At 42.4% G+C, this 27,265-nt stretch overlaps 1 protein-coding gene across 4 annotated transcripts in view; it reads left to right on the forward strand.

Moving 5' to 3' along the window:
- The window catches only part of ORMDL1 (ORMDL sphingolipid biosynthesis regulator 1), a 270,270-nt gene that overhangs the window by 153,036 nt on the left and 89,969 nt on the right, over positions 1–27,265 (forward strand). Inside the window, exon 4 of one of the 4 annotated variants that reach the window (XM_044304361.1) lies at positions 16,307–16,730. The exons of the other annotated variants lie outside the window; for them this stretch is intronic. Coding sequence (XP_044160296.1) covers positions 16,307–16,415 — 109 coding nt within the window. The 3' untranslated portion in view covers positions 16,416–16,730. Of the gene's footprint in view, positions 1–16,306; positions 16,731–27,265 lie in introns of those variants that run through there. 4 annotated transcript variants of the gene reach the window in all.

Raw genomic sequence — 27,265 nt, forward strand, 5'->3', positions numbered from 1 at the left:
GTCCCGTTATGCAAGACTGAAAACAGGACTTTACTTTCCGTCTTGCATAATGGGACCCAGGCGGATCCATTACGCTTTCCCATAGACTTCTATTAGGCTAGAAAGCAAACGGAATGCCTTTTTAAAGGCTTCCGTTTTGCGTTCCGTCATAATACAAGTCTATGGGCAGAAGAACGGATCCGTCCTTCCGTCTTATGGATTCTGTTATTTTCCGCCATAACCATGTTATAACGGAAAGCCATAACGGAATCCCTAATGCTAGTGTGAACCCACCCTTAGATGCGAAACATTACAAACTAAAGGAGAGGGGGGTGTAATTTTAATTCATGCCATTCACACCCGTTTCTGGTTATGGGTATCTATAATCCTATTCCTTGTTTCCCTACTATTATTTAAGTAGCGGTATCCTTTGCTACCTGTAATCCAAAGGTGTTACTTCATCTTATAAGAGATCTTATTTAGTTATGGACCCCTCTGTGGATAGATTTTCTAGATTTTTTTGAAAATGCAAGTGAAGTGGTTAAATCTCTGGAAAATCTTGCTATTGGACCTTAAAGACCTATGGAAACATTCAGGGCCATTTTTAAATACGATCTATGCTACTTTCACACCTGCGTTAGGTGCGGATCCGTCTGGTATCTGCACAGACAAATCCGCACCTATAATGCAAACACTTGTATCCGTTCAGAACTGATCCGTTTGCATTACCATGATAAGGCAAACGGATCCCCATTGACTTACACTGTAAGTCAGGATGGATCCGTTTGGCTCTGCATCGTCAGGCGGACATCAAAATGCTGCAAGAAGCGTTTTGGTGTCCGCCTCCAGAGCGGAGGCGGAACGGAGGCAAACTGATGCATTCTGAACGGATCCTCAGACTCCTTTAAACCATATTTCTGTGAGGTCAGGTGATCAGAGATAAGGCTTCACATGAGTCTCAGCTGACAGAACTCAGGAGGGACAGTCCGCAAATAGACTGATTTTTTAACAGCATGTATCACAGAAAATACAGAAATTTTTGAATAAAGACAAAAAAATCATTTAACCTAAAAATAAGTAAAATACAATCATAGAAAAATACCCCAAAGATGTTCACAGCCTTTAAAGAGTTTACTTGTCATAGTTCAAAATACAGTATCTTGTCTGAACTGGATGACATCTTTGAATCTCCTGCTATTCACGCTGAATTGCAGTCTATAGAATACCAACTATCTGGTATTTAGTCCTTTATTGCTTAAATTAAAGAAAGAGAATGTGGAAAAGAAAGGAATGTGTAAGGTGTATATGAGTTTATACGAGTTAATGACTGTGTTTTTATTGATGTACAGTACAGACCAAAAGTTTGGACACACCTTCTCATTCAAGAGTTTTTTTTATTTTCATGACTATGAAAATTGTAGATTCACACTGAAGGGTCAAAACTATGAATTAACACATGTGAAATTATATACATAACAAAAAAGTGTGAAACAACTGAAAATATGTCATATTCTAGGTTCTTCAAAGTAGCCACCTTTTGCTTCGATTACTGCTTTGCACACTCTTGGCATTCTCTTGATGAGCTTCAAGAGGTAGTCACCTGAAATGGTTTTCACTTCACAGGTGTGCCCTGTGAGGTTTAATAAGTGGGATTTCTTGCCTTATAAATGGGGTTGGGACCATCAGTTGCGTTGTAGAAAAGTCAGGTGGATACACAGCTGATAGTCCTACTGAATAGACTGTTAGAATTCGAATAATGGCAAGAAAAAAGTAGCTAAGTAAAGAAAAACGAGTGGCCATCATTACTTTAAGAAATAAAGGTCAGTCAGTCCGAAAAATTGGGAAAACTTTGAAAGTGTCCCCAAGTGCAGTCACAAAACCCATCAAGCGCTACAAAGAAACTGGCTCACATGCGGACCGCCCCAGGAAAGGAAGACCAAGAGTCACCTCTGCTGCGGAGGATAAGTTCATCCGAATCACCAGCCTCAGAAGTCGCAGGTTAACAGCAGCTCAGATTAGAGACCAGGTCAATGCCACACAGAGTTCTAGGAGCAGACACATCTCTAGAACAACTGTGTGAATCAGGCCTTCATGGTAGAATATCTGCTAGCAAACCACTGCTAAGGACAGGCAACAAGCAGAAGAGACTTGTTTGGGCTAAAAAACACAAGCAATGGACACTAGACCAGTGGAAATCTGTGCTTTGGTCTGATGAGTCCAAATTTGAGATCTTTGGTTCCAACCACCGTGTCTTTGTGCGATGCAGAAAAGGTGAACGGATGGACTCTACATGCCTGGTTTCCACCAAGCATGGAGGAGGAAGTGTGATGGTGTGGGGGTGCTTTGCTGGTGACACTGTTGGGGATTTATTCAAAATTGAAGGCATACTGAACCAGCATGGCTACCACAGCATCTTGCAGCGGCATGCTATTCCATCCGGTTTGCGTTTAGTTTGACCTTCATTTATTTTTCAACGGGACAATGACCCCAAACGCACCTCCAGGCTGTGTAAGGGCTATTTGACCATGAAAGAGAGTGATGGGGTGCTGCGCCAGGTGACCTGGCCTCCACAGTCACGGGACCTGAACCCAATCAAGATGGTTTGGGGTGAGCTGGACCGCACAGTGAAGGCAAAGGGGCCAACAAATACCAAGCATCTCTGGGAACTCCTTCAAGACTGTTGGAAGACCATTTCAGGTGACTACCTCTTGAAGCTCATCAAGAGAATGCCAAGAGTGTGCAAAGCAGTAATCGAAGCAAAAGGTGGCTACTCTGAAGAACCTAGACTATGACATATTTTCAGTTGTTTCACACTTTTTTATGTATATAATTCCACATGTGTTAATTCATAGTTGTGATGCCTTCAGTGTGACTCTAAAATTTTTATAGTCATGAAAATAAACAAAACTCTTTGAATGAGAAGGTGTGTCCAAACTTTTGGTCTGTACTGTATATGAACAAGTGGATAAACGTATTTTAATGTGGGACTGTAACGCTTGTAAGCTAGGGACAGACACTGACAGTGATCCCTAACCTAGAACGTAGCCTGCTTTACCTACTTGCAGTATAAGCCCTGCTTGGCAGAACCACAACTGGATGACAATTCCTACTCTATATAAGTGCAGAGACAACAAACACAAAAACAACGTTGTACAGCAATGGGTCGGAACCAGACAGGCTACGCAGTGCCAAATGAAAGAAAGAGATTGGTCAGAAGACTTGGCACTCCATTAGTCAAAAACACCAGTACACAGTTATAGAGCAGCTGAGCTAATCTGCCCACTGCTGATCTTCCCCCAGCACATGCCCGCTACAGGGAGGAACAGAGCATTGCAACGCATCTCTTCCGACACGGCCGTACCGAGGCAGAGGATCGTGCTGCTGGAACCCGGACAGGTACGTTTATTACAGGGACGCTTTGAAGGGTTAAAGGTTGATGTTGTTTCCTCATTTCCTATATTTGGAAATCTACCACCATATAGGAAGAAGAACTTGCGCAGCAATTTAGATTAGCAGACTAAGCTTTTGTTCAAAATCACACTCTGGATAACAGAACTTCCTGGTTGGTGGTTTGTATTTCTACAAGTTCTGAAGGAGAAACCAGGAAAGATTAAAGGAACTTAACATGTATAGCTTGGAAGAAAGACGAGACAGAGGGGATATGATAGAAACTTTTAAATACATAAAGGGAATCAACAAGGTAAAAGGGAAAAAGAATATTTAAAAGAAGAAAAACTGCTACAAGAGGACATAGTTTTAAATTAGAGGGGCAAAGGTTTAAAAGTAATATCAGGAAGTATTACTTTACTGAGAGAGTAGTGGATGCATGGAATAGCCTTCCTGCAGAAGTGGCAGCTGCAAATACAGTGAAGGAGTTTCAACTATTATAGGCCTCATGCACACGACCGTTGTGTGCATCCGTGGCCGTTGTGCCGTTTTCCGTTTTTTTTCGCGGACCCATTGACTTTCAATGGGTCCGTGGAAAAATCGGAAAATGCACCGTTTTGCAGCCGAGGCCGTGATCCGTGTATCCTGTCCGTCAAAAAAATATGACCTGTCCTATTTTTTGACGGACAACGGTTCACGGACCCATTCAAGTCAATGGGTCCGTGAAAGAACACGGATGCACACAAGATTGGCATCCGTGATCCGTGGCCGTAGGTTGCTTTCATACAGACGGATCCGAAGATCCGTCTGCGTAAAAGCTTTTTCTGATCTAAGTTTTCACTCCGTGAAAACTCATTTCCGACAGTATATTCTAACACAGAAGCGTTCCCATGGTGATGGAGACGCTTCTAGTTAAAATACACTGCAAACTTGGTACAAGACTGCCCCCTGCTGCCTGGCAGCACCCGATCTCTTACAGGGGGATATGATAGCACAATTAACCCCTTCAGGTGCGGCATCATATCCCCCTGTAAGAGATCAGGGCTGCCAGGCAGCAGGGGGCAGACACCCCCCCCCTCCCCAGTTTGAATATCGTTGGTGGCACAGTGTGCCCCCACCATCGCCCCCCCTCCCTCCCTCTATTGTATTAAATCGTTGGTGGCACAGTGTGCCAACCACCATCGGCCCCCCTCCCTCCCTCTATTGTATTAAATCGTTGGTGGCACAGTGTGCCAACCACCATCGCCCCCCCCCCCCCTCTATAGCAGTAACATTGGTGGCAGTGTGCGGTCTCAACAGTAGAAGATTCATACTTACCTGCTTCTTGCTGCTGCGATGTCTGTGTCCGGCCGGGAGCTCCTCCTACTGGTAAGTGACAGTTCTTTAGCAATGCGCCGCACAGACCTTTCAGTTTTTATTTTTTGTCACAAGTTAGCGGAAATTGATTTATTTTTTTACAAAGTCTCATATTCCACAAACTTGTGACAAAAAAATAAATTTTTATATGAACTCGCCATACCCCTCACGAAATACCTTGGGGTATCTTTTTTCCAAAATGTGGTCACTTGTGGGGTATTTATACTGCCCTTGCATTTTAGGGGCCCTAAAGCGTGAGAAGTAGTTTGGAATCCAAATGCGTGGATTCCTCAGCTCTGTAAATGACAACTTTTTGCATTTTTTTTATACAAAGTTGTCAATTTACAGAGATATTTCTCTCACCCAGCATGGGTATATTTAAAAATACACCCCAAACCACATTGCCCTACTTCTTCTGAGTACGGCGATACCACATATGTGACTCTTTTTTGCAGCCTGGGTGTGCAAAGGGGCCCAAATTCCAATGAGTACCTTTTAGGATTTCACAGGGAATTTTTGCGCATTTGGATTCCAGACTTCTTCTCACGCTTTAGGACCCCTAAAATGCCATGGCAGTATAAATACCCCACATGTGACCCCATTTTGGAAAGAAGAAACCCCAAGGTATTCCGTGAGGGGCATGGCGAGTTCATAGAAGTTTTTTGTTTGTTTTTTGCACAAGTTAGCGGAAATATATATATTTTATTATTATTTTTTTTTATCACAATGTCTCCCTTTCCGCTAACTTGTGACAAAAAGTTCAATCTTTCATGGACTCAATATGCCCCTCAGCGAATACCTTGGGGTGTCTTCTTTCCAAAATGGGGTCATTTGTGGGGTGTTTGTACTGCCCTGGCATTTGAGGGTCTCCGCAATCATTAAATGTATGGCCAGCATTAGGAGTTTCTGCTATTCTCCTTAGGCCTCATGCACACGACCGTTGTGTGCATCCGTGTCCGTTGTTCCGTTTTCCGTGATTTTCTGCGGACCCATTGACTTTCAATGGGTCCGTTAAAAACTCTGAAGATGCACCGTCATCCGCGTCCGTGATCAGTGTTTCCTGTCCACAGATCCGTCTGCATACAGATCCGACAGTATATTCTAACACAGAGGCGTTCCCATAGTGATGGGAACGCTTCAAGTTAGAATATACTAAGAACTGTGTACATGACTGCCCCCTGCTGCCTGGCAGCATCCAATCTCTTATAGGGGGATGTGATCCGCACAATTAACCCCTCAGGTGCCGCACCTGAGTGGTGTATTGTGTGTATCATAGCCCCCTGTAAGAGATCAGGTGCTGCCAGGCAGCAGGGGGCAGACCCCCCTCCCTCCCCAGTTTTAAATTCATTTGTGGCCAGTGCAACTGGGGAGGGAGGGGGGGCCGCACTGGCCACCAATGAATTTAAAACTGGGGAGGGAGAGGGGTCTACTGCCTGGCAGCACCTGATCTCTTACAGGGGGCTATGATATGCACAATTAATTGTGCGGATCACAGGCCCCTGTAAGAGATCGGATGCTGCCAGGCAGCAGGGGGCAGTTATGTCCACAGTCCTTAGTATATTCTAACTTGAAGCTTCCCCATCACCATGGGAACGCCTCTGTGTTAGAATATACTGTCGGATCTAAGTTTTCACGATGTAACTCAAATCTGATGGTATATTCTAACATAGAGGCGTTCCTATGGTGATGGGGATGCTTCAAGTTAAAATATACCATCGGATTGGAGAAAACTCAGATAGGGACTCCTGACTTTACATTAAAAGTCAATGGGGGGCAGATCCGTTTGCAATTGCACCATATTGTGTCAACGTCAAACGGATCCTCCCCATTGACTTGCATTGTAAGTCAGGACGGATCCGTTTGGCTCCGCACGGCCAGGCGGACACCAAAACAACATTTTTTTTTTAAACTTCCGGAAGACACACGGAAGAAAAAACGGACACTGATCACGGAACAACGGAACCCCGTTTTGCGGATCGTGAAAAAATACTGTCGTGTGCATTAAGCCTTATATTGAGCATACGGGTAATGAGATGTTTTTTTTTCCATTTAGCCTCTGGGCTGATAGAAAAAATGAACGGCACAGACTTCTTCATTCGCATCGATCAATGTGGAAGAAAAAATCTCTGCCAAAAAATGTGCAAAAAAATAAAAAGAGGGGAAAGGCGTCTGCCAGGACATAGGAGCTCCGCCCAACATCCAAACCCACTCAGCCCGTATGCCCTCGCAAACCCGATTTCTCTATTCATATCAATCGATGTGGATGAATAAATCATTGCCAGAATTTTTTATTTATTTTTTTATATAGAAAGTGTTTGCCAAAGCATATGAACACCGCCACCCCCTCAGCTCATAAGCCTCGGCATAAGCATCGTCTTGCAGTGCCGCATACACCGACTTTTGTGTAATCTGACAGCAGCGCAATGCTTCTGTCAGAATGCACATCAGTGCTGCAGCTGGTTAATCGCTTGGTCCACCTAGAAGGTAAAAATAAAAAATAAATTAAAATAATGCGAAGTACAGGAAGCCGCTGCAATTGATAAAAATATCAAAACTGATTTTTTTTTTATCACCGCAGCGCTTGAGTAGTGATTGTGCAGTGATGAAAAAAAAAAATTGCCTCTGCGGTGGGGCGGCCATGGGTGAACGCACATGTGAGCGACCGATCAGGCCTGATCGGGCAAACACAGAATTTTGGGTGGAGGGCGAGCTAAGGTGACACTAATACTATTATAGATCTGACTGTGATCAGTTCTGATCACTTACAGATACTATAAAGTACCAATGCTGATTAGCGATACGCTAATCAGCGAATCAGTGACTGCGGTGCGGTGGGCTGAGCGCTAACTGAAACTAACTACCTACCAAAGGGGCCTAAACTAACCTAAACCTAACAGTCAATACTGGTGAGGAAAAAAAAGTGACATTTTACACTGATCACTTTTTCCCTTTTCACTAGTGATTGACAAGGGTGATCAAGGGGTTAATTGGGGTGATGGGGGGGGGTGATCTGGGGCTAAATGTGTTGTTTTTGGTGTACTCACTGTGATCTGTGCTCTCTGCTGGGACCAACCGACGAAAAGGACCCAACAGAGAGCACAGAAGCCATTTAACACATTATATTTATAAATATAATGTCTTATATGGCTTGTGGTTCGTTATTTTAAAAGTCACCAACCTGCCAGCGCTGATCATTGGCTGGCAGGCTGGTGACCAACTCCTTGTGCGCCTTTTGCCGACCCACACTGCGCATGTGCAGGCCGGATGTGCGTGACGCGTAGATGCACTCAGGAGGAATAACCCGGCCACCCGCAGGACGCATTCCTGCGTTAGGCGGTCGGGAGGTGGTTAATAATCTCTTAAAAATAAGCTCAAATCCCATGGATCAAGACAACATCTATACAATGAGAATGCTTTATATCTCAGAACAAAAAAGTTCTCAAGGGTTACTCACGGTTTTCTGAAATAGCCCAATGTCCCTTCTTTAAGGATAGGAGCTTAAGAATTTACATCATATCCGCTCTGTGGAACGCATATGCGTTCCAATATGGCGTGTTGTTAATTTTCTCATGACCATAGGTATTTTTCATCATAGACCACCGGTAATTTTCAGTATGGATAAGATAAACATTGGGTAGACATCATTTATCATGTGAAGGAGTAGAGGGTAGACTATTTGAGGAGTTGATGATGTTGGAGGGGTAGTAAATGGGAGGATAGTATTTAAGGTGCCAGTTTTGAACTAGAACTTAGACACCTAATATCCCAAGCCTGCATCTTTGCTCTAGTCTCGATTGAGGGGCACTGAGTGATAGTCTCCACTGTGAGACTGATGGTTAAGTATTATCTTTCCCCTGACGAACTGGTCATGATCTATACCGACTGGGGAAACTCAGCGTTGGGAATTTGTGTTTTATGTTACTTTTTGTCCTTTAGTGGTATGCTTTTATGTACTCAGCTTTATCATTCTCTCTGTATAGGATAGGGGTTTATAGGGGTAATCAAATTAGGTATAAGGACAGGGAACCCCTACCATCAAGGGGTGTCCCTGGGTTGAGGTCTAGTAAGGGACACACCGGGTGATATTAGGTCTTTTTATCTATTTACATATTGCATTACCCTGGAATAGCCATCAGTGATATTATCAACAAGTTCCTCCTCAACACTTGACTCATGGATGAGTCCCCCTCCTATCCTTAAAGAAGGGACATCGGGCTATTTCAGAAAACTGTGAGTAACCCTGGAGAACTTTTTTGTTCTGAGATATAAAGCATTCTCATTGTATATATGTTGTCTTGATCCATGGGATTTGAGCTTGATCTGAGCTTATTTTTAAGAGATGATTAAAAGGTATATTTTAGATTTATAAGGTGTTCTGAATTCTTCTTGCCTTACAATAAGCATAATAGTGAGTGATCAAAAAGTACTATGTACCTCAAAATGGTACCAATGAACACATAAACAAAAAGGCTTTGTGTAAAAGTGGTAAAACATGAAAGAAAAACGATATAAAATTGGTTTCTCTGTATTCGTATTGACCAGCAGAATAAAGATAACCTAACCTGTCATTTTTCCTGCACTGTGTTCACTTGAATAACAATACCCCAAAATAATGTCCAGAAAACCACGCTTCAGATCATAGATCCGAAGTCGCTTCGTTCAAAACTTTGTTTGAATGCTGTACAGAGACCCATCTCCCTACAGCATTCAAATGTTTAAGATTTGCTAAATTAATTATGTCTGAAGTCTAGCGAGATTTCGCTAATTAACTTTGGACTTTGATTATTCAACTTGGATTTAAAAAAAAATAAAACTGGAATCCAAAGCCGGCTTAGGTCCCAGCTCATACCTGGTACCTTCAATTAAAAGGTGTGGTGTGAGTCTTAGATGGCACAAGCTGGGCACAGCATATTTGGCACTGAATTTCTTTGCACAGTCCACTGCACGTTAGTTTTTGCAAAATATCTGGTGTCACAATGCTCACTCCACTCCTCCGTAAATATCTTGAGGGTAGGGCTGGGCGATATGGCCTAAAATCTATATCACAATATAATTTGAAGCATGTGCGATATAACAATATGTCACAATATATTATTTTCTTCTCTATGTATGCAAATTACAAAACTGTTCAATAAATTTTTAAGAGGTGTATTGTGTAACAGATCTTTTTTCAAACATTGTAAAGATGAAGTGTCCCCCAGCCAGTGCCATCAGCCCCATGCCATTGCCATTTGCCATTTTCATGTCCCACAGCCAGTGCAATCAGCCCCATGCCATTTCTCATCATCCATGTCCCCCAGCCAGTGCCATCAGCCCCATGCCATTGCCGCCATCAGCCCCATGCCATTGCCATTTGCCATTATCATGTCCCACAGCCAGTGCAATCAGCCCCATGCCATTGCCATTTCTCATCATCCATGTCCCACAGCCAGTGCCATCAGCCCCATGCCATTGCCACCATCATCATGTCCCACAGCCAGCGCCATCACCCCTATGCCATTTGCCACCATCATGTCCCACAGTCAGCCCCATGCCATTGCCACCATCATCATGTCCCACTCACAGCCAGTGCCATCAACTTCATGCCATTGCCACCATCATCATGTCCTCCAGCCAGCCCCATGGCATAGCCATCCGCCCCCCACCCCCACCCCACGGTAGATTCGGGCCCCTGCTAATATACTTACCTTTCCTGCAGGGTGCGCGGCTGGCAGTTTCCCGAATTTATGTTAATATCGTTTATATCGTCCACCCCTATTTAAGGGGTGTAGTTTCAAAAATGGAGTCACTTCTCAGGGCTTCCATTTGTTATTTCACCCCAGAGCTTCTACAGATGTCAGCAGAAGATGCGTAAATCGCCAAGTTAGGCCTCAAATGCACATGGCGCTCTTTTACTCCCGAGCCCTGTTGTATGTTCAGGCAAAATATTAGGGCCACATGTAGGGCATTTCTAAAGCCAGGTAGCACAGCATAATAATAAGAGGGCTTGCTTTTCACACTGGCATATGCTGGGCATATCTGTGTAAAAATAGCAATTTTCACTTTGCACCATCTGCTGTGAATTCATTTTAGCAAAACACCTGTGGGGTCAAAATGCACATTACTTCCCTTGGTAAATACTGTGATGGGTATGGTTACTGAAATGGGGTTACTTTTTTTCACCTCAATGCTGTCAGAATGTTTATACTGCTCTGATAAACAGTTTCCTATTTATGAAAACAAGCCAGTAGCCAGAGGAGATTCCAACTTATTTCCACAAATCAAAATTAGCAAGAATTCATTAACTGCGCTGAGTTGAAGACAAGAGGGAAACAATTGTATATAATATATATATATATATATATATATATATATATATATATATATAAACAATAAGTGCAAAATAATAATAAAATATATAATTGATGACAAACAAAGAATAATGATCAACTAAGTTCAATCAATTTGAGAATATAGGTAACATCTAAGGTATCAAGGCAACCAATAAAATAAACTACCCATTGCATTTGAAAAGTTATCAGTGGTTCCCAGAATAAGGAAACAAAAGACTCAGACTTGACACGTGACTTCTCCCAGCCAACAGATATTATTCAAATTAAAGATAAACTTTCATCAATCTCAATTAATATATACCGTGGTTTTTTGCCCTATAAGATGCATCGGCCCGTAAGACGCACCTAGGATTTACAGGGGGACAATAAGAAAAAAATATTTTTCATTATACCTCAGGTCAGACCACCAATCAGTCCCCCAATGTTAATCATATCTCAGCTAACAGCCCCAATAAGATCCCTAATGTTAATAAGAACTCAGATCAGACCCCCAATCATACCTCAGCTCATACCCCAATATGAATGACCCCCAATCGGACCTCATAAGAGCCCCATGCCTCTCATCAGCCCCCAGTAGCCTCATAGCAGCCCCCAGAAGTGTTCATCAGCCTCATAAATATAAAATAAAAATTAAACACTTAACTCTCCTACTCCTGGATGCTGCCGCTCCTCTCCTTCAGCGAGATCTGCATCCTCCTGCTGTCGACTGTGCTGTGAAGGCTGCACACAGCGTGACGTCACAGAGCACCCCACGCTGTGCGCAGCCCTCGCAGCCGAGGACCAGGAAGCGCTGAGTTCAAAGCCTTGTGTAATATATATATATATATATATATATATTACAGTGTATATATATATATATATATATATATCAGTCAAAGAGCAGCACAAAAACAAAATGGCGGTGCAATACCTTCAAAAGACCAGGGACCAAGGTCTTGCTGAATATAACAGAAAAGAACGAAGGCAGCACTCAAAGATTGGTGAAAAAAGTGGGTAATTTATTAAAACATGTGACAGCAACGTTTCAGCTCTCTCTATGGAGCCTTTGTCAAGCTCTCTCTATGGAGCCTTCCCTTCTTAGTCTTGTTATGCGCCCATACAGCAGTTTGCAACCACGTAAGGTCTGTTTCTGTAATCTGCAGAATCAGAGTAATAAATATTTGAAGTTTTTTGGGCTGTTATCCCTTGCTGCCCTACAGGGGGGGAAATTGATTAAATTGGAAAATCTACAAAAAGTTACATTTTTATATTTCACCTCTTTCCTTTAATTCTTGTTAAACATGTAAATGGTAACTAAATTTGTAAAAACTGTTGTGAATCATTTGAGGGGTATAGTTTCTAAAAGGGGGTCATTTATTGGTGGTTTCTACTACGCAAGACCCACAAAGTGACTTTATAACAGAACTATTCCTTAAAAAAGTGGGGTTGGAACTTTTCTATTGCTTCTAAAATTCTAAGCCTTCTAACATCCTAAAAAAATAAAATGACATTTACAAAGGATGCCAACATAAAGTTAACATATGGTGAATATTAATTGAAAGGTTTTTCCAAGATTTTCATACTGATGACCTATCAGTATAGGTCATCAGTATCTGATCAGTGGGGATCCAATACCTCAGACCCCAGCCGATCAGCTGTTTTGAGAAGGCACCAAACACAGTATCGTACATTGTATAGCGGCTGTCCTTGATATTGTGCCCAGCCCCATTAACTTGAATGAGGCTGAGCTGCTCCTAGGCCTTGTGACACATGAACATGTTGTCACTGGCCTAGCAAAAGCAGAGAGAAGGCCTTGGCGCTTCTTGAAGAGCTGATGTCATGGTCTCTCCTGTGACAGGGGTCAGAAGATCTAAGAGACGGGCTGCACATGATGTGATCTGACAGCCTCTTTGGTTTTACTTGTTTCTATGTTGTTGCTGGGTATGACCACACCTCTTTTCTCAGGTGTATCTTAAGTGGTCATTCCAACAACTCTATTTAGTCTGGTCTCACCCATCATGCTCAGGGCAGTTTCTAGGGAATTTTACCAGCAGGGCGAACATTAAAAGACACTGACTTAAACAATATCGTGTAGCATATACAGCATATAAGGCTTTGTTCACATCACCGTTCAGCCTTTCCGTTCTCCTGCTCTGTTTAGAGACAGGAGAACAGAAAGGACGGATAAGTACATAACTGACGTCAAACGGAGCCCCTAGGACCCCATAGACTATAATGAGGTCCGTTATGTTTCCGCTCAGAAGATGATTTTTAAGCGGAGAAAAAAGTTGTGCATGCAGGACTTTTATCTCCGCTTAAAAATCATCTTCTGAGCGGAAACATAACGGACCCCATTATAGTCTAAGGGCTTCGTTTGACTCAGTTTGGCGTCAGTTATGTGCTTATCTGTCCTTTCCATTCTCCTGCCCCTAAACGGAGCAGGAGAACGGAAAGGCTGAACGGTGATGTGAACGATGCCTTAAAGGTGCCTGGTATTGCAGCTTTGCTCACTTCTCTTGAATGGAAGGAGTTACAATCACATCCATATCTCATCATAGATAAGGGTGGTGAAGTTTCTTATCATGGACAACCATTTTATGTATTTCTTTAACCCCTTAAGGACTTAGCCCTATTTCACCCTAAGGACCAGGCAATTTTTTGCAAATCTGACCACTTTAAGAGCTGATAACTTTAAAACGCGTTGACTTATCCAGGCCATTCTGAGATCGTTTTTTTCGTCACATACTGTACTTCAGGACACTGGTAAAATGAAGTAAAAAAATAAAAAATCATTTTTATTTATAAAAAATACCAAATTTACAAAAAATTTGAAAAAGTTGCAAATTTCTAAGTTTCAATTTCTCTACTTCTATAATACATAGTAATATCTCCAAAAATAGTTATTACTTTACATTCCCCATATGACTACTTTGTTTGGATCATTTTGTGAATTATATTTTATTTTTTGGGGATTTTACAAGGCTTAGAAGTTTAGAAGCAAATCTTAAAAGTTTTCAGAAATTTTCAAAAGCCCAATTTTTAGGGACCAGTTCAGGTCTGAAGTCACCTTGCGAGGCTTACATAATAGAAACCACCCAAAAATGACCCCATTCTATAAACTACACCCCTCAAGGTTTTTTCAAAACTGATTTTATAAACTTTAACCCTTTAGGTGTTCCACAAGAATTAATGGAAAATCGAGATACAATTTCAAAATGTAAAATTTTGGGAAGATTTTCCATTTTAATTTTTTTTCCCCGGTTACAAAGCAAGGGTTAACAGCGAAACCAAACTCAATATTTATGGCCCTGATTCTGTAGTTTACAGAAACTCCCCATATGTGGTCGTAAACCGCTGTACGGGCACACGGCAGGGCGCAGAAGGAAAGGAATGCCATACGTATTTTGGAAGGCAGGTTTTGCTGGACTGTTTTTTTTTTTTTTACACCATGTGCCATTTGAAGCCCCCCTGATGCACCCCTAGAGTAGAAACTCCAAAAAAGTGGCCCCATTTTAGAAACTACGGGATAGGGTGGCAGAATTGTTGGTACTAGTTTAGGGTACATATGATTTTTGGTTGCTCTATACTATACTTTTCGTGAGGCAAGATAACAAGAAATGGCTGTTTTGGCACAGTTTTTATTTTTTGTTATTTACAACATTCATCTGACAGGTTAGATCATGTGATATTTTTATAGACCAGGTTGTCACGGATGCGGCAATACTTAATATGTATACTTTTTTTTTTTTATGTAAGTTTTACACAATTATTTCATTTTTGAAGCAAAAACAATCATGTTTTAGTGTTTCCATAGTCTGAGAGCCATCATTTTTTCAGTTTTTGGGCGATTACCTTGGGTTGGGTATGATTTTTGCGGGATGAGATGACGGTTAGATTGGTACTATTTTGGGGTCAGTGTGACTTTTTGATCGCATGCTATTACATTTTTTGTGATGTAAGGTGACAAAAAAATGGTTTATTTAGCACAGTTTTTATGTAAAAATTTTTACGGTGTTCATCTGAGGGGTTAGGTCATGTGATATTTTTATAGAGCCGGTCAATACGGACGCGGCGATACCGAAGATGTATACTTTTTTTTATTTATGTACGTTTTACACAGTAATATAATTTTTAAAACAAAAAAAGTTTTAGTGTCTCCATATTCTGAGCCATATTTATTTTTATTTTCTGGGTGATTGTCTCAGGTAGGGGCTCATTTTTTGCGGGATGAGATGACGGTTAGATTGGTACTATTTTGGTGGGCAAACGCCTTTTTAATCTCTTGCTGTTGTACTTTTTGTGATGTAAGGTGTCAAAAAAATGGTTTATTTAGCAGTTTTTATTTTTTATGGTGTTCATCCGAGGGGTTAGGTCATGTGATATGTTTATAGAGCCGGTCGATATTGATGCGGCGATACCTAATATGTATACTCCCCCCCCCCCCCCCCCCCCAACATTTTTTACCAATATTTTTTTAACTTTTATTTGGGGAAAGATTTTGTTTATTTTTACTTGAAACTTGGTGGGGGAAACTTTATTTTTGAAACGTATTTATTTTTACTTTTTATTTTTTTTGTCCCACTTTGGGACATTAACTTTTGGGGCTATATTCCTTTACAATGCATTCCAATGCTTCTTATTGGAATGCATTGGCTGTTTGAGTAATACTGTGTATTACTCATACAGCTTCCAGGGCCTGTGAGATCCAGGGGGCTGGATCTCACAGGCTCTGCCTTCCATGCCATCGGGTCCCCCCCCCACAACCCCATGGGGACCCGATGGCACTGCCGCCGCACTATAGAAAGCCGCAAACCGCAGGTCTGAAATGACCTGCGGTTTGCGGCGATCGCCGACACTGGGGGGTCCCTCTGTGTGCATTTAGCCGAGGTGCCTGCTCAATGATTTGAGCAGGCACCTCGTTCCGATCACCGCCTGCCGGGCAGCGGTGATCGGAACAACCCATGACATACCGGTACGTCACGGGTCCTTAAGGACTCGGGATCCATGCCGTACCGGTACGTCATGGGTCCCTAAGGTGTTAAAAAGTGTCTGTAGCAACACTTATGCAATAGATTATTTTCTTACTGTGCAGTTGTAGTCCAGTGGGTGTAGTTCAGATGGTGCTGTCCAGTTGGTGTAGTTAAGTTGCTGCAGATCTGTGTTTCCACTTCTGATGCAGAACAAGCAAGAACCTGTGAATATAGGACAGAAGCCACCATGTAAAAATGCTTTTCATAGAATGAGTTTCAGCTAACACCAACTCTTCTTTCCAGAAAAGATTTTGTCTGTCCATGGGGTGTTCCTGGTATTTCAGCTTACAGGAAAAAGAAAAGAACAGGAGGCAGCGCCTCGTGTGCAGAACTGTATGTGAGGTTATTATAAAAAATACCAATTTATGCTTCCCAGAAAAGGTTGTGATAAGTCACAACGACTGTAGATCGCCTTGCTGGGATATACCCGTCCAGCATTCGTTTTTGTTTTTTCTGCGTCTGCTGCCACGGTCTGTACCCTTTTTCCGTTGGTTACAGCTTATTGGGATGTAAAGGAATGCGGATATCAAGAAAACCAGACTTTTTCCAGTGGCGCTGATGCAGAACAATTGAGGACCAGGATGGTGCAAGGAAAGGATTTCTTTATTCAAAGTACTGTTAACGTGTTTCTGGGGAGAACGGCCCCCTTCTTCAGGACAATAAAACTTATATATAACAGACGTGTTTATTACTGTTTTGTATATGCACTCTGAGCGCGATGTACACAGTCAGTGAGGGGCGGGGGGAGGAGGGTGGATACAGGGGCGGGCCGTGATGGGAGGCGTCTGCAGAGTGCCAAATGTGGCCCGATGTTTATGAGCGGTCATACAGCGGCATCATGCGCCTCTAGGAGATAATCTGAGCCGCGCCTGTGAGCCTATATTACTCATCAGAGCGGTTGTGCTATGGGCTGCGATGTTTTGTGGGCGGAGTTCAAGGTGCATGACTTGCCTCAGAGTGACAGGCAGAGGAGCGTCTGCATCGCTTCGCTCGCATCCAAGGTAGGTGTTAACAGGGCTGCAGTGGGTGGAGTCATCTCCCTGTGCTCGGCCCATGACTGGTCCACAGCCGGGAGAGGAGGGGAAAAAAGGCTTCATGTCTAAATACTTATACCGAGGTGGCACCTACAGTTGCAGTACTATTGCTATATGTCGGTGCTGGTAACAGTAAAGGGATTTTGGTATGTTTGGTATATGAATATATAGAATGTTCCGAAGTATGTATTGCGCAGCTAACAATTTTTAAGTGACATAAAAAAATATATATATATACTAGCGATAAGTAAATAAATATTAAGTCCCTAATTGATAGATTTAGAATAAAAACGTAGGCACTAATTATAAATTAATGGAAGAGGTTCAGGATAGCTGAATGGTGTTAACCTACACTAAAATTTGAATATATATATACATATATATATATATATATATATATATATATGAGCAATGCAAAGGAATATACAAGATATATAAAATATAAAAAATATATATGAAAGAGTGTGCAGTATAAGCGAACACTGTAAAGTGTCTAGAAGCTCTTTTCTTTTTATCCTATCTTATAGGGGGGTCAAGCTATTTTACTGATTTATTTTATTTTATTTATTCTTACGACCATTGGGGGTTATCCTTGGTTGTCTTAGTGATGCGCCTAATCCTGGGACTTATGATGTACTCTTTGGATTTATTATATTTGCTCTAGTCATAGGGTTTGATCTGATATCACAATACCGATGGCAGCACGAAATAAGGTGGGCGGGACATTTTTCGCACTATTTTTGTATGTAAACTATGTGCTCTATATTTTTATAATATAGGAAATGTAGCCATTAATGCGACAAGAGGGGGAGAAGAAAAAAAATCTTTTTTCTTAACCTTTTCTCCTCTTTCCTCCTCTTTTTCCCCTTTCCCTTTTTTCCCTTCCTTTTTCTTTTCTCTTTCTTTTCTTCTTCCCTTTTTCTTTTCTTTCTCTTCCCTTTCCCTTTCCTTCTCCCCTGTCCCCTTTGTTCTTTTCTCTTTCCCTCCCCTTTTATTTAGTAGTAATAAGCCAGAGGGGGGAAGATTATCCTTTTATACAATTATTATGGATTATAAAATGGTCTCGCTAATCTCGTTCAATCCTTATGGGGTAAGAGTATCTAGTTGGTAAATCCAATATACCTCCCTTCTCTGGAGGCTAATGAACCTATTGTATGTATTATCTGGCATGTGATCAATCAGAGTAATTTTTAGTGCATGTTTTTTTTTTTTTTTTCTGGTGTGGATGCACAGTGCCTAGAGATGCTGTGTTTCATACACAGTTTTTGTATGTTATATCTATGTTGATTTACTCTACAGTGTAGTGCTTGTGTCGTGCGTCCCACATATTGAAGGCCACATTCACACTCAATCAGGTATATGACGTAACTGCTTTGGCAGGTTAAATGATGTTTTATCGTAAAAGTGGCACCATTCTTTGTTGAGGTAAACGTTGTGCTGTTGTGTGTGATTATAGTACAACATAGGCAGCGCTTTGCTCCACATTTGTAGCTGCCCACTGATTTTTTTTGTGGTATTGTTTCGTATCATCAAATGTTGTTTTAATTTACTTGGAGCAAGGGTACTTTTAATTATAGGTGCTCGTCTATAAATAATCACCGTTTTTTTCGGGAGATGTTTTTCGAGGTAGGGGTCTTAAGATATGCCAGTGGCCAATATGGTATTTCAGCTTAGCTCACTTCTTTTGAATGTAAGTCTGATACAATCACATCCATATCTCATTATAGGTAAGGGTGGTGGTATTGTTTCTCATCGTGGACAACCATTTTAGGTATTTTGGTCTTTATCTAAAAAGTGCCTGGAGAAAACTTATTCAAAAGACATTTTCTTACTGTGCTGTTGTAGTCAGTAGTAGTAAGGGTCCAGTTGGTGTAGTTCGGATGGTGCAAGACAGTTGATGTAGTAAAGATGTTGCAGTCCAGGTCGTGTCGTTAATTGCTGCAGTCCAATTTAATGGTCTGGGATATCTACTCCTGAAACAGAACAAAGGAAAGATCATGACACCATTTAACCTGTAGACTGAACTTCAGAAAAGACCAATGCAAAAAAAATGTCTCTTAGGCCTCATGGACACGACCGTTGTGTGCATCCGTGGCCGTTGTGCCGTTTTCCATTTTTTGCAGCCGAGGCCGTGATCCGTGTATCCTGTCCGTCAAAAAAATATGACCTGTCCTATTTTTTTGACGGACAGCGGTTCACGGACCCATTCAAGTCAATGGGTCCGTGAAAGAACACGGATGCCCACAAGATTGGCATCCGTGTCCGTGATCCGTGGCCGTAGGTTGCTTTCATACAGACGGATCCGAAGATCCGTCTGCATAAAAGCTTTTTCAGATCTAAGTTTTCACTTCGTGAACAATAGTAGAAGATTCATAGTTACCTGCTTGCTGCTGCGATGTTCGTGTCCGGCCGGGAGCTCCACCTACTGGTAAGTGACAGGTCTGTGCGGCGCATTGCTAAAGAACTGTCACTTACCAGTAGGAGGAGCTCCCGTCCGGTCACAGACATCGCAGCAGCAAGCAGGTAAGTATGAATCTTCTACTATTGTACTATTGCTAAGTAACCATGGCAACTAGGGCTGCAGTAGCGTCCTGGTTGCCATGGTTACCGATTAAAGCCCCAGCAATTAAACTGGGACTCCGATCGGAACTACGCTGCCACCAATGATCCGGGGGGGGGGGGGGGGGAGATGGGAGGCCGCACACTGCCACCAATGTTGTTACTGCTATAGAGGGAGGGGGGGCCGATGGGGGGCACACACTGTGCCACCAACGATTTATTACAATAGAGGGAGGGAGGGGGGGCGATGGGGGGTGCACACTGTGCCACCAACGATTTATTACAATAGAGGGAGGGAGGGGGGGCCGAAGGGGGGCGCACACTGTGCCACCAACGATTTATTGCAATAGAGGGAGGGGGGGCGCACACTGTGCCACCAACGATTTATTACAATAGAGGGAGGGAGGGGGAGGGCCGATGGGGGGCGCACACTGTGCCACCAACGATTTATTACAATAGAGGGAGGGGGGGCGATGGGGGGCGCACACTGTGCCACCAACGATTTATTACAATAGAGGGAGGGAGGGGGGGGCAGAAGGGGGGCGCACACTGTGCCACCAACGATTTATTACAATAGAGGGAGGGAGGGGGCGATGGGGGGCGCACACTGTGCCACCAACGATTTATTACAATAAAGGGAGGGAGGAGGGGGCCGCACTGGCCACCAATGATATTCAAACTGGGGAGGGGGGGGGGTCTGCCCCCTGCTGCCTGGCAGCCCTGATCTCTTAAAGGGGGATATGATAGTACAATTAACCCCTTCAGGTGCGGCACCTGAGGAGTTAATTGTGCTGATCACGGCCCCCTGTAAGAGATCGGGTGCTGCCAGGCAGCAGGGGGCAGTCATGTACACAGTTTTTCAGTATATTCTAACCTGAAGCGTCCCCATCACCATGGGAACGCCTCTGTGTTAGAATATACTGTCGGATCTGAGTTTCACGATGTAGCTCATATCCGACAGGATATTCTAACATAGAGGCGTTCCCATGGTGATGGGGACGCTTCAAGTTATGTTCGGGTGTCCGCCTGGCCGTGCGGAGGCAAGCGGATCCGTCCAGACTTACAATGTAAGTCAATGGGGACGGATCCGTTTGAAGATGACACACTGTGGCTCAATTTTCAAACGGATCCGTCCCCCATTGACTTTTAATGTAAAGTCTGGACGGATCCGTCTGAGGCTACTTTCACACTTAGAAATGTTTTAACAATATAATGCAGACGGATCCGCTCTGAACTGAGCCACCGTCTGCATTATATGAACGCAAGTGTGAAAGTAAAGGGACTCCTGACTTTACATTGAAAGTCAATGGGGACGGATCCATTTGCAATTGCACCATATTGTGTCAATGTCAAACGGATCCGTCCCCATTGACTTGCATTGTAATTCAGGACGGATCAGTTTGGCTCTGCACGGCCAGGCGGACACCAAAACGACTTTTTTTTCATGTCCGTGGATTCTCCAAAAATCAAGGAAGACCCATGGATGAAAAAACGGTCACGGATCACGGACCTACGGACCCCGTTTTTGCGGACCGTGAAAATAAACTGTCGTGTGCATGAGGCCTTACTGTTATATTCATGATGTCAATCTTCAAGAAATGTAGTTTTAAACAAAAGTTCACTTTTCTTTACTTAGCTGCTGCAAAGGCATCTATTGCTGCAGAATAATCTGTATTTTCTGCCATCTCACTTTCAATAGATAGGATTGCTAGAGCCGATAGCCTGTATTCAGACATAGTAGAACGCAAGTATGTTTTTATTAGCTTTAATTTGCTAAAGCTCCTTTCACAACTTGCAACTGTCACTGGAATAGTTAATAAAATTCTCATTGCAATCCATATATTTGAGAATAGGTCATGGCATTGGGTATCTTGTATGTGTTGCAAAACTTCAAGTGGTCTAATAGAATCTTTGCTTATAGTTGGTTGGATATGCTGTAGCTCATCACACAGCTGGATGCTATTTATATCATGTTGCAGTCTACCATCTTCAGCAGTGTGGCTTAATATTTGCTCCAAGTCCTTACATAGACCTAGAAGTTTGTCTTTTACTGGCAATATGTCTGTGAAGGTTCTCATTTATCCAGGTCATGGTATATCTGTAAAGAATAAATCAAGGCAACTGGACTCACTGTAGATATCTTGAAAACGTTTCACTCGTTCTTCCAACGAGCTTTCTCAATTCTGAGTGACTGTACAAGAATTCTCTGGGAATAAATATGTAACTGGTCAGAGTTCATTATACCCAGCATGGGGTCAGAGGTGTTGATACCATTATCCTAATTGGAGTCAGTAGGTGATAATGACCTCCCAGAAAAAGGTCTCAAGACAGCAACTGGGGTGTCTGACTCTTCACTAGTTTCCTGCACACACTCAGAATGGCCTTGAGACTGTGAAACCTGAGGGCTTTCTGTAGATGATGTAGGCTGTATTATGTCTATGGTTTCCTCTTCAGATTGTAAAACATCAGAACAGATCTTCAGTTGATGTACACTGTACATCTGTAGTTGATAATTATTTTTTTTTTAAACATAGCCATTATTTTTGCAGCTTTTGTGCTCCTGAAAGTTTTGATGGGGCCGTTTGTGTTACTTTTGAAGAAAATAAAAAGTGTTGGTAACTAAAGTTGTATATGCCCTTTTGTTTTAACAATAAAAAGGCCAATTTCTGAAAAATCTGTGTTTGGTCAGTCATTTCCATCAGTAATTGTGAGCCAAAACTAGGAGTGGGTCAAAAATATAGAACAGAAGCAAATAGTTTTATTATACCTTATCTCTGTGTGACCTTTATTCCTGGTTTTGGTTTACAATCAGTGACCAAAAACAGAATGGGTGAAAGCAGCCTAATTGTATAAAATTGTACTTTCATCGCTATTTTTATTGTGTTCCAAATATGTGTTATAAGAGAACATTTCAAGTAATTGTCTTGGATTAGAAAGCAGTATGAGGCACTTTTATCTAAACTGTTTCATAAAAAAAAACTGTCTTATTCTCTCATATCATCCAGTCAGAGCGCACCTCTTCATTTCTTAAAGTGTTCGGAAAAAATAAAAGGTGAGCTCTGGTTGGTTGCTATGGGCAACCTAAACAGTTTTCTTATTAGACATTTTGATGAATGTGCCCCCATATGTTTTTGTTTTCTTTTCCAGAAAAGGTTTTGGGCTGTGCCTGGTATTGCAGCTTAGCTCAATTTTGTTGAATGGAACTGAGCTACAATCACATCCACATCTCATCACATAAGTAAAGGTGGTGGAGTTTCTAATCATGGACAACCATTTTATGTATTTCTTTAAAAAGTGTCTGTAGCTACACTAAAGTGTATCTGCACTGCCTTAACATTGGGCCGACTAACTGCCCCAAGCGTTTATAGAAACTCTTGTGCCAGATAATCGGCCAGTGTAAAGATGCCACAGATCATGCGATGAACGCTTGGCGGAAATGTTCAGAAGTGTGGACGCCTTAATCAATGTTCCTGGTGTAGGGATTTGCTCTGGTAGACAGGGTAAGCGGACGCAGTACAGAGGCAAAAACAAGGTTGTAAAGCAAAAGTCAGTGTTTATTCACACAACAAGAAACAAAATAACCCAAACACTTGGCAGAGTCCTGGTGTTAATTGACACCGCAGGAATTCCTCCGTGGTTTTTTCACACAGCAAAAAGTCCAGCAAACTCAAACAAACATGTCACCTGGATATCCACAGCAGGCTTTTAGGACGCCTGGCTTCCAGCTGGTGGCTCTCATGCAGCTCCTAGAAACCCAGAGCCTTCACAGCTCCACACTCACTTGGAGGAACATACCACACCCAGCTGAGCTGCTGGCTGAGCTTTTAAACCCTGCTCTTTGGCTGCTCCCAATAAGAACCGGCCCGTATCGGCTTTTCAGCCACACTAAGAATAAACAGTGTCAGCGAGCACTAGTTGCGGCTGACACATTAAAATAACCAGTTCTTATCTCACCGAGGCCAGGAACCTCGGTGACACGTACCTTCCGTCAATGGCGGACCCTTGCGCCTTCCTACACTAGTCAGCAGCTCGTGTTGTCTAAACAGACGTCTGCCTGCAGAGAACAATGCTGGCTTATGAGAACAAGCGATAGCTCGTTCTCATATCTGCAAAGACAATCGTTGTGTGTAAATGCAGAGCTTTACATGCACTGAATGAGCAGCAGATTGTCAGGGAGAAAGCATCCTCACTGACAATCTGCTGCGAGTTGCAGTGTGTGAATCCACTTTGTGCAATATATTGTTTTCTTACTGTGAAGTTGTAGTCCAGTGGGCGTAGTTCAAAAGATGCCGTCCAGTTGGCGTAGTTCCGAATATGCTGTCCATTTGGCCTACTTAAGTGGCTGCAGATCTGTTTCCACTCCTGATGCACAACAAGAAAGAACCTGTGGATATAGGACAGAAGACACCATATAAAAATTGCTAACGCCAACTCTCTCTCCCCCACCGCTGAGCTATACAGTCCAGTCGTCTTCACTATGATCAGTGTTATATACAGATATGAAAAGTGATTGTCTAGGATTAGAAAAAAAAACTTGCTTTTGCTCAGATTTTGTCTGTCCATGGGCTTTGCCTGCTATTGCAGCTTAGCTCACTGATATAGAATAGAACGGAGCTTGATTTTTGTGTGACGCTTTGTGGTTTTCATTTAGGGGTACATAGTGCTTTTTGATTGCTTTTTGTTCCCTTCTTTTGGTGGCGAATAAACAAAAAGCAGCAATTCTGGCTATTTTTTTTAAAGCCATTGTTCACTGTGGCAGTAACGCAGCCAGCTGCTCTGGCAAGAATGCTTGCCGTTGGCCATGCTAAAAATGATGCAGCATGCATTTTTTTGTCTGGATGAACACCGACATTTATGCCAGAACTTGTGAGTGTATAAGCCCCTGGCTTGCACTGGCTAGCATTAGGCTACCTGCATACAATGTGGGTAGCATTGTTTTTTTTCTCCATGGATTCTTCTGTGGAAAAACCGCAACTTAATGGCTCATGTAAACAGCAGGTCCACAGTATACGGGCCCCAGCCGTTTGTGCACTGCATCACGAATGAAAGGTGTGGTGCAAAATGGAGGCACGGAACCTCTCAGAAGCTCTGTGGAGTGCTTCGGTGTAGTTTCTCACCATGCTTCCACACCACAAAAAAATAGAACATGTTCTATTTTTTTGGGGGGTGTGGATGGATCAGTGGAAACTGCACAGAAATTGCGGTCCAAATGAATGGAACAACTGGTCAACAGCCGTATGCATGAGTGTGTGTGTGTGTGTGTGTGTGTGTATATATATATATATCAGGCTTATACAGCTACATAGTACATATGTACAATTATGCTCAGCACTGTTACTGTACATATACATTATAATTATACTTAATGACAGTATATTGTCTATAGTATTAGAGACTGAGTATAATTATATATACAGGCTATCTATATATATATATATATATATATAATTATACTCAGTCTCAGATAATACTACAGACAATATGTAAATAAAATATAACACAGCAACATATAGAATAAATAGCAGCAATATCTAGCAGCATAAATATCAAAATGGCTTCGGTAATAAATTAATCAACATACACAATAGCATAAAAAATGGATTAGCACCAGTGAAAATTCAGCAAATGGTGCAATAATATATTCAAATAGTATTAATGATTAAAATCCATCCGTGGAGAAACCGCAATTTATATATGGGTCTTAATATAAACTGTCCCTCCTACCTCGCAGTAGAAAGTGCGAAAGTGCGTTCAATAGCAACAATAATTAACGTCCAGCAGACCACAGTCCGTATGTGGGTCTCTGCATGTGAAATCCCTATTCCACAGCGAATATCCTTAAGTGTTCACAATTCAAAGGGGTATTGCAGCGCACACATAAATCACCAGTCTTTTCGATAACACAGGGAAGTCCAGAAGGTACAATGTAGTAACTTACCACGGTGGCGTCCCACCCAGTTGTGGTTACATGTCCACCACTGTGTTGAGGACCAAAAACTTCACAGGAACCCAAATAATTCCCAATCCGCATTTAACCCATTGGGTACCAGTGATCCAAAGTCAAATATCCGTTTAGATTCCAACATACGTAAGGGGTATGAGAATCACACTGTGTTCAGACACTTCAAAATGTGTCCAGACGCTTCAAAATGTGTCATAATAAAGACCCCACTGGCCTGACCTATACGGCACTTGCTAAAGTGGAGCCAGACTGGAGGGGGGGGGGGGGGGGGTGACCGGATAAAAAAGATGTCCAGATTGGAATCTAAACTGATATTTGACTTTGGATCACTGGTACCCAATGGGTTAAATGCAGATTGGGAATTATTTGGGTTCCTGTGAAGTTCACAGTGGGGGACATGTAAAATTCCGCCCCCCTCCCGTGTCAATGGTCTCCACAAAGGCTATACAGGGAGTGCAGAATTATTAGGCAAGTTGTATTTTTGAGGAATAATTTTATTATTGAACAACAACCATGTTCTCAATGAACCCAAAAAACTCATTAATATCAAAGCTGAATATTTTTGGAAGTAGTTTTTAGTTTGTTTTTAGTTTTAGCTATTTTAGGGGGATATCTGTGTGTGCAGGTGACTATTACTGTGCATAATTATTAGGCAACTTAACAAAAAACAAATATATACCCATTTCAATTATTTATTTTTTCCAGTGAAACCAATATAACATCTCAACATTCACAAATATACATTTCTGACATTCAAAAACAAAACAAAAACAAATCAGTGACCAATATAGCCACCTTTCTTTGCAAGGACACTCAAAAGCCTGCCATCCATGGATTCTGTCAGTGTTTTGATCTGTTCACCATCAACATTGCGTGCAGCAGCAACCACAGCCTCCCAGACACTGTTCAGAGAGGTGTACTGTTTTCCCTCCTTGTAAATCTCACATTTGATGATGGACCACAGGTTCTCAATGGGGTTCAGATCAGGTGAACAAGGAGGCCATGTCATTAGATTTTCTTCTTTTATACCCTTTCTTGCCAGCCACGCTGTGGAGTACTTGGACGCGTGTGATGGAGCATTGTCCTGCATGAAAATCATGTTTTTCTTGAAGGATGCAGACTTCTTCCTGTACCACTGCTTGAAGAAGGTGTCTTCCAGAAACTGGCAGTAGGACTGGGAGTTGAGCTTGACTCCATCCTCAACCCGAAAAGGCCCCACAAGCTCATCTTTGATGATACCAGCCCAAACCAGTACTCCACCTCCACCTTGCTGGCGTCTGAGTCGGACTGGAGCTCTCTGCCCTTTACCAATCCAGCCACGGGCCCATCCATCTGCCCCATCAAGACTCACTCTCATTTCATCAGTCCATAAAACCTTAGAAAAATCAGTCTTGAGATATTTCTTGGCCCAGTCTTGATGTTTCAGCTTGTGTGTCTTGTTCAGTGGTGGTCGTCTTTCAGCCTTTCTTACCTTGGCCATGTCTCTGAGTATTGCACACCTTGTGCTTTTGGGCACTCCAGTGATGTTGCAGCTCTGAAATATGGCCAAACTGGTGGCAAGTGGCATCTTGGCAGCTGCACGTCTGACTTTTCTCAGTTCATGGGCAGTTATTTTGCGCCTTGGTTTTTCCACACGCTTCTTGCGAC

The sequence above is a fragment of the Bufo gargarizans genome, chromosome 8, assembly GCF_014858855.1.
Source record: "Bufo gargarizans isolate SCDJY-AF-19 chromosome 8, ASM1485885v1, whole genome shotgun sequence".
Taxonomy (NCBI): domain Eukaryota; kingdom Metazoa; phylum Chordata; class Amphibia; order Anura; family Bufonidae; genus Bufo; species Bufo gargarizans.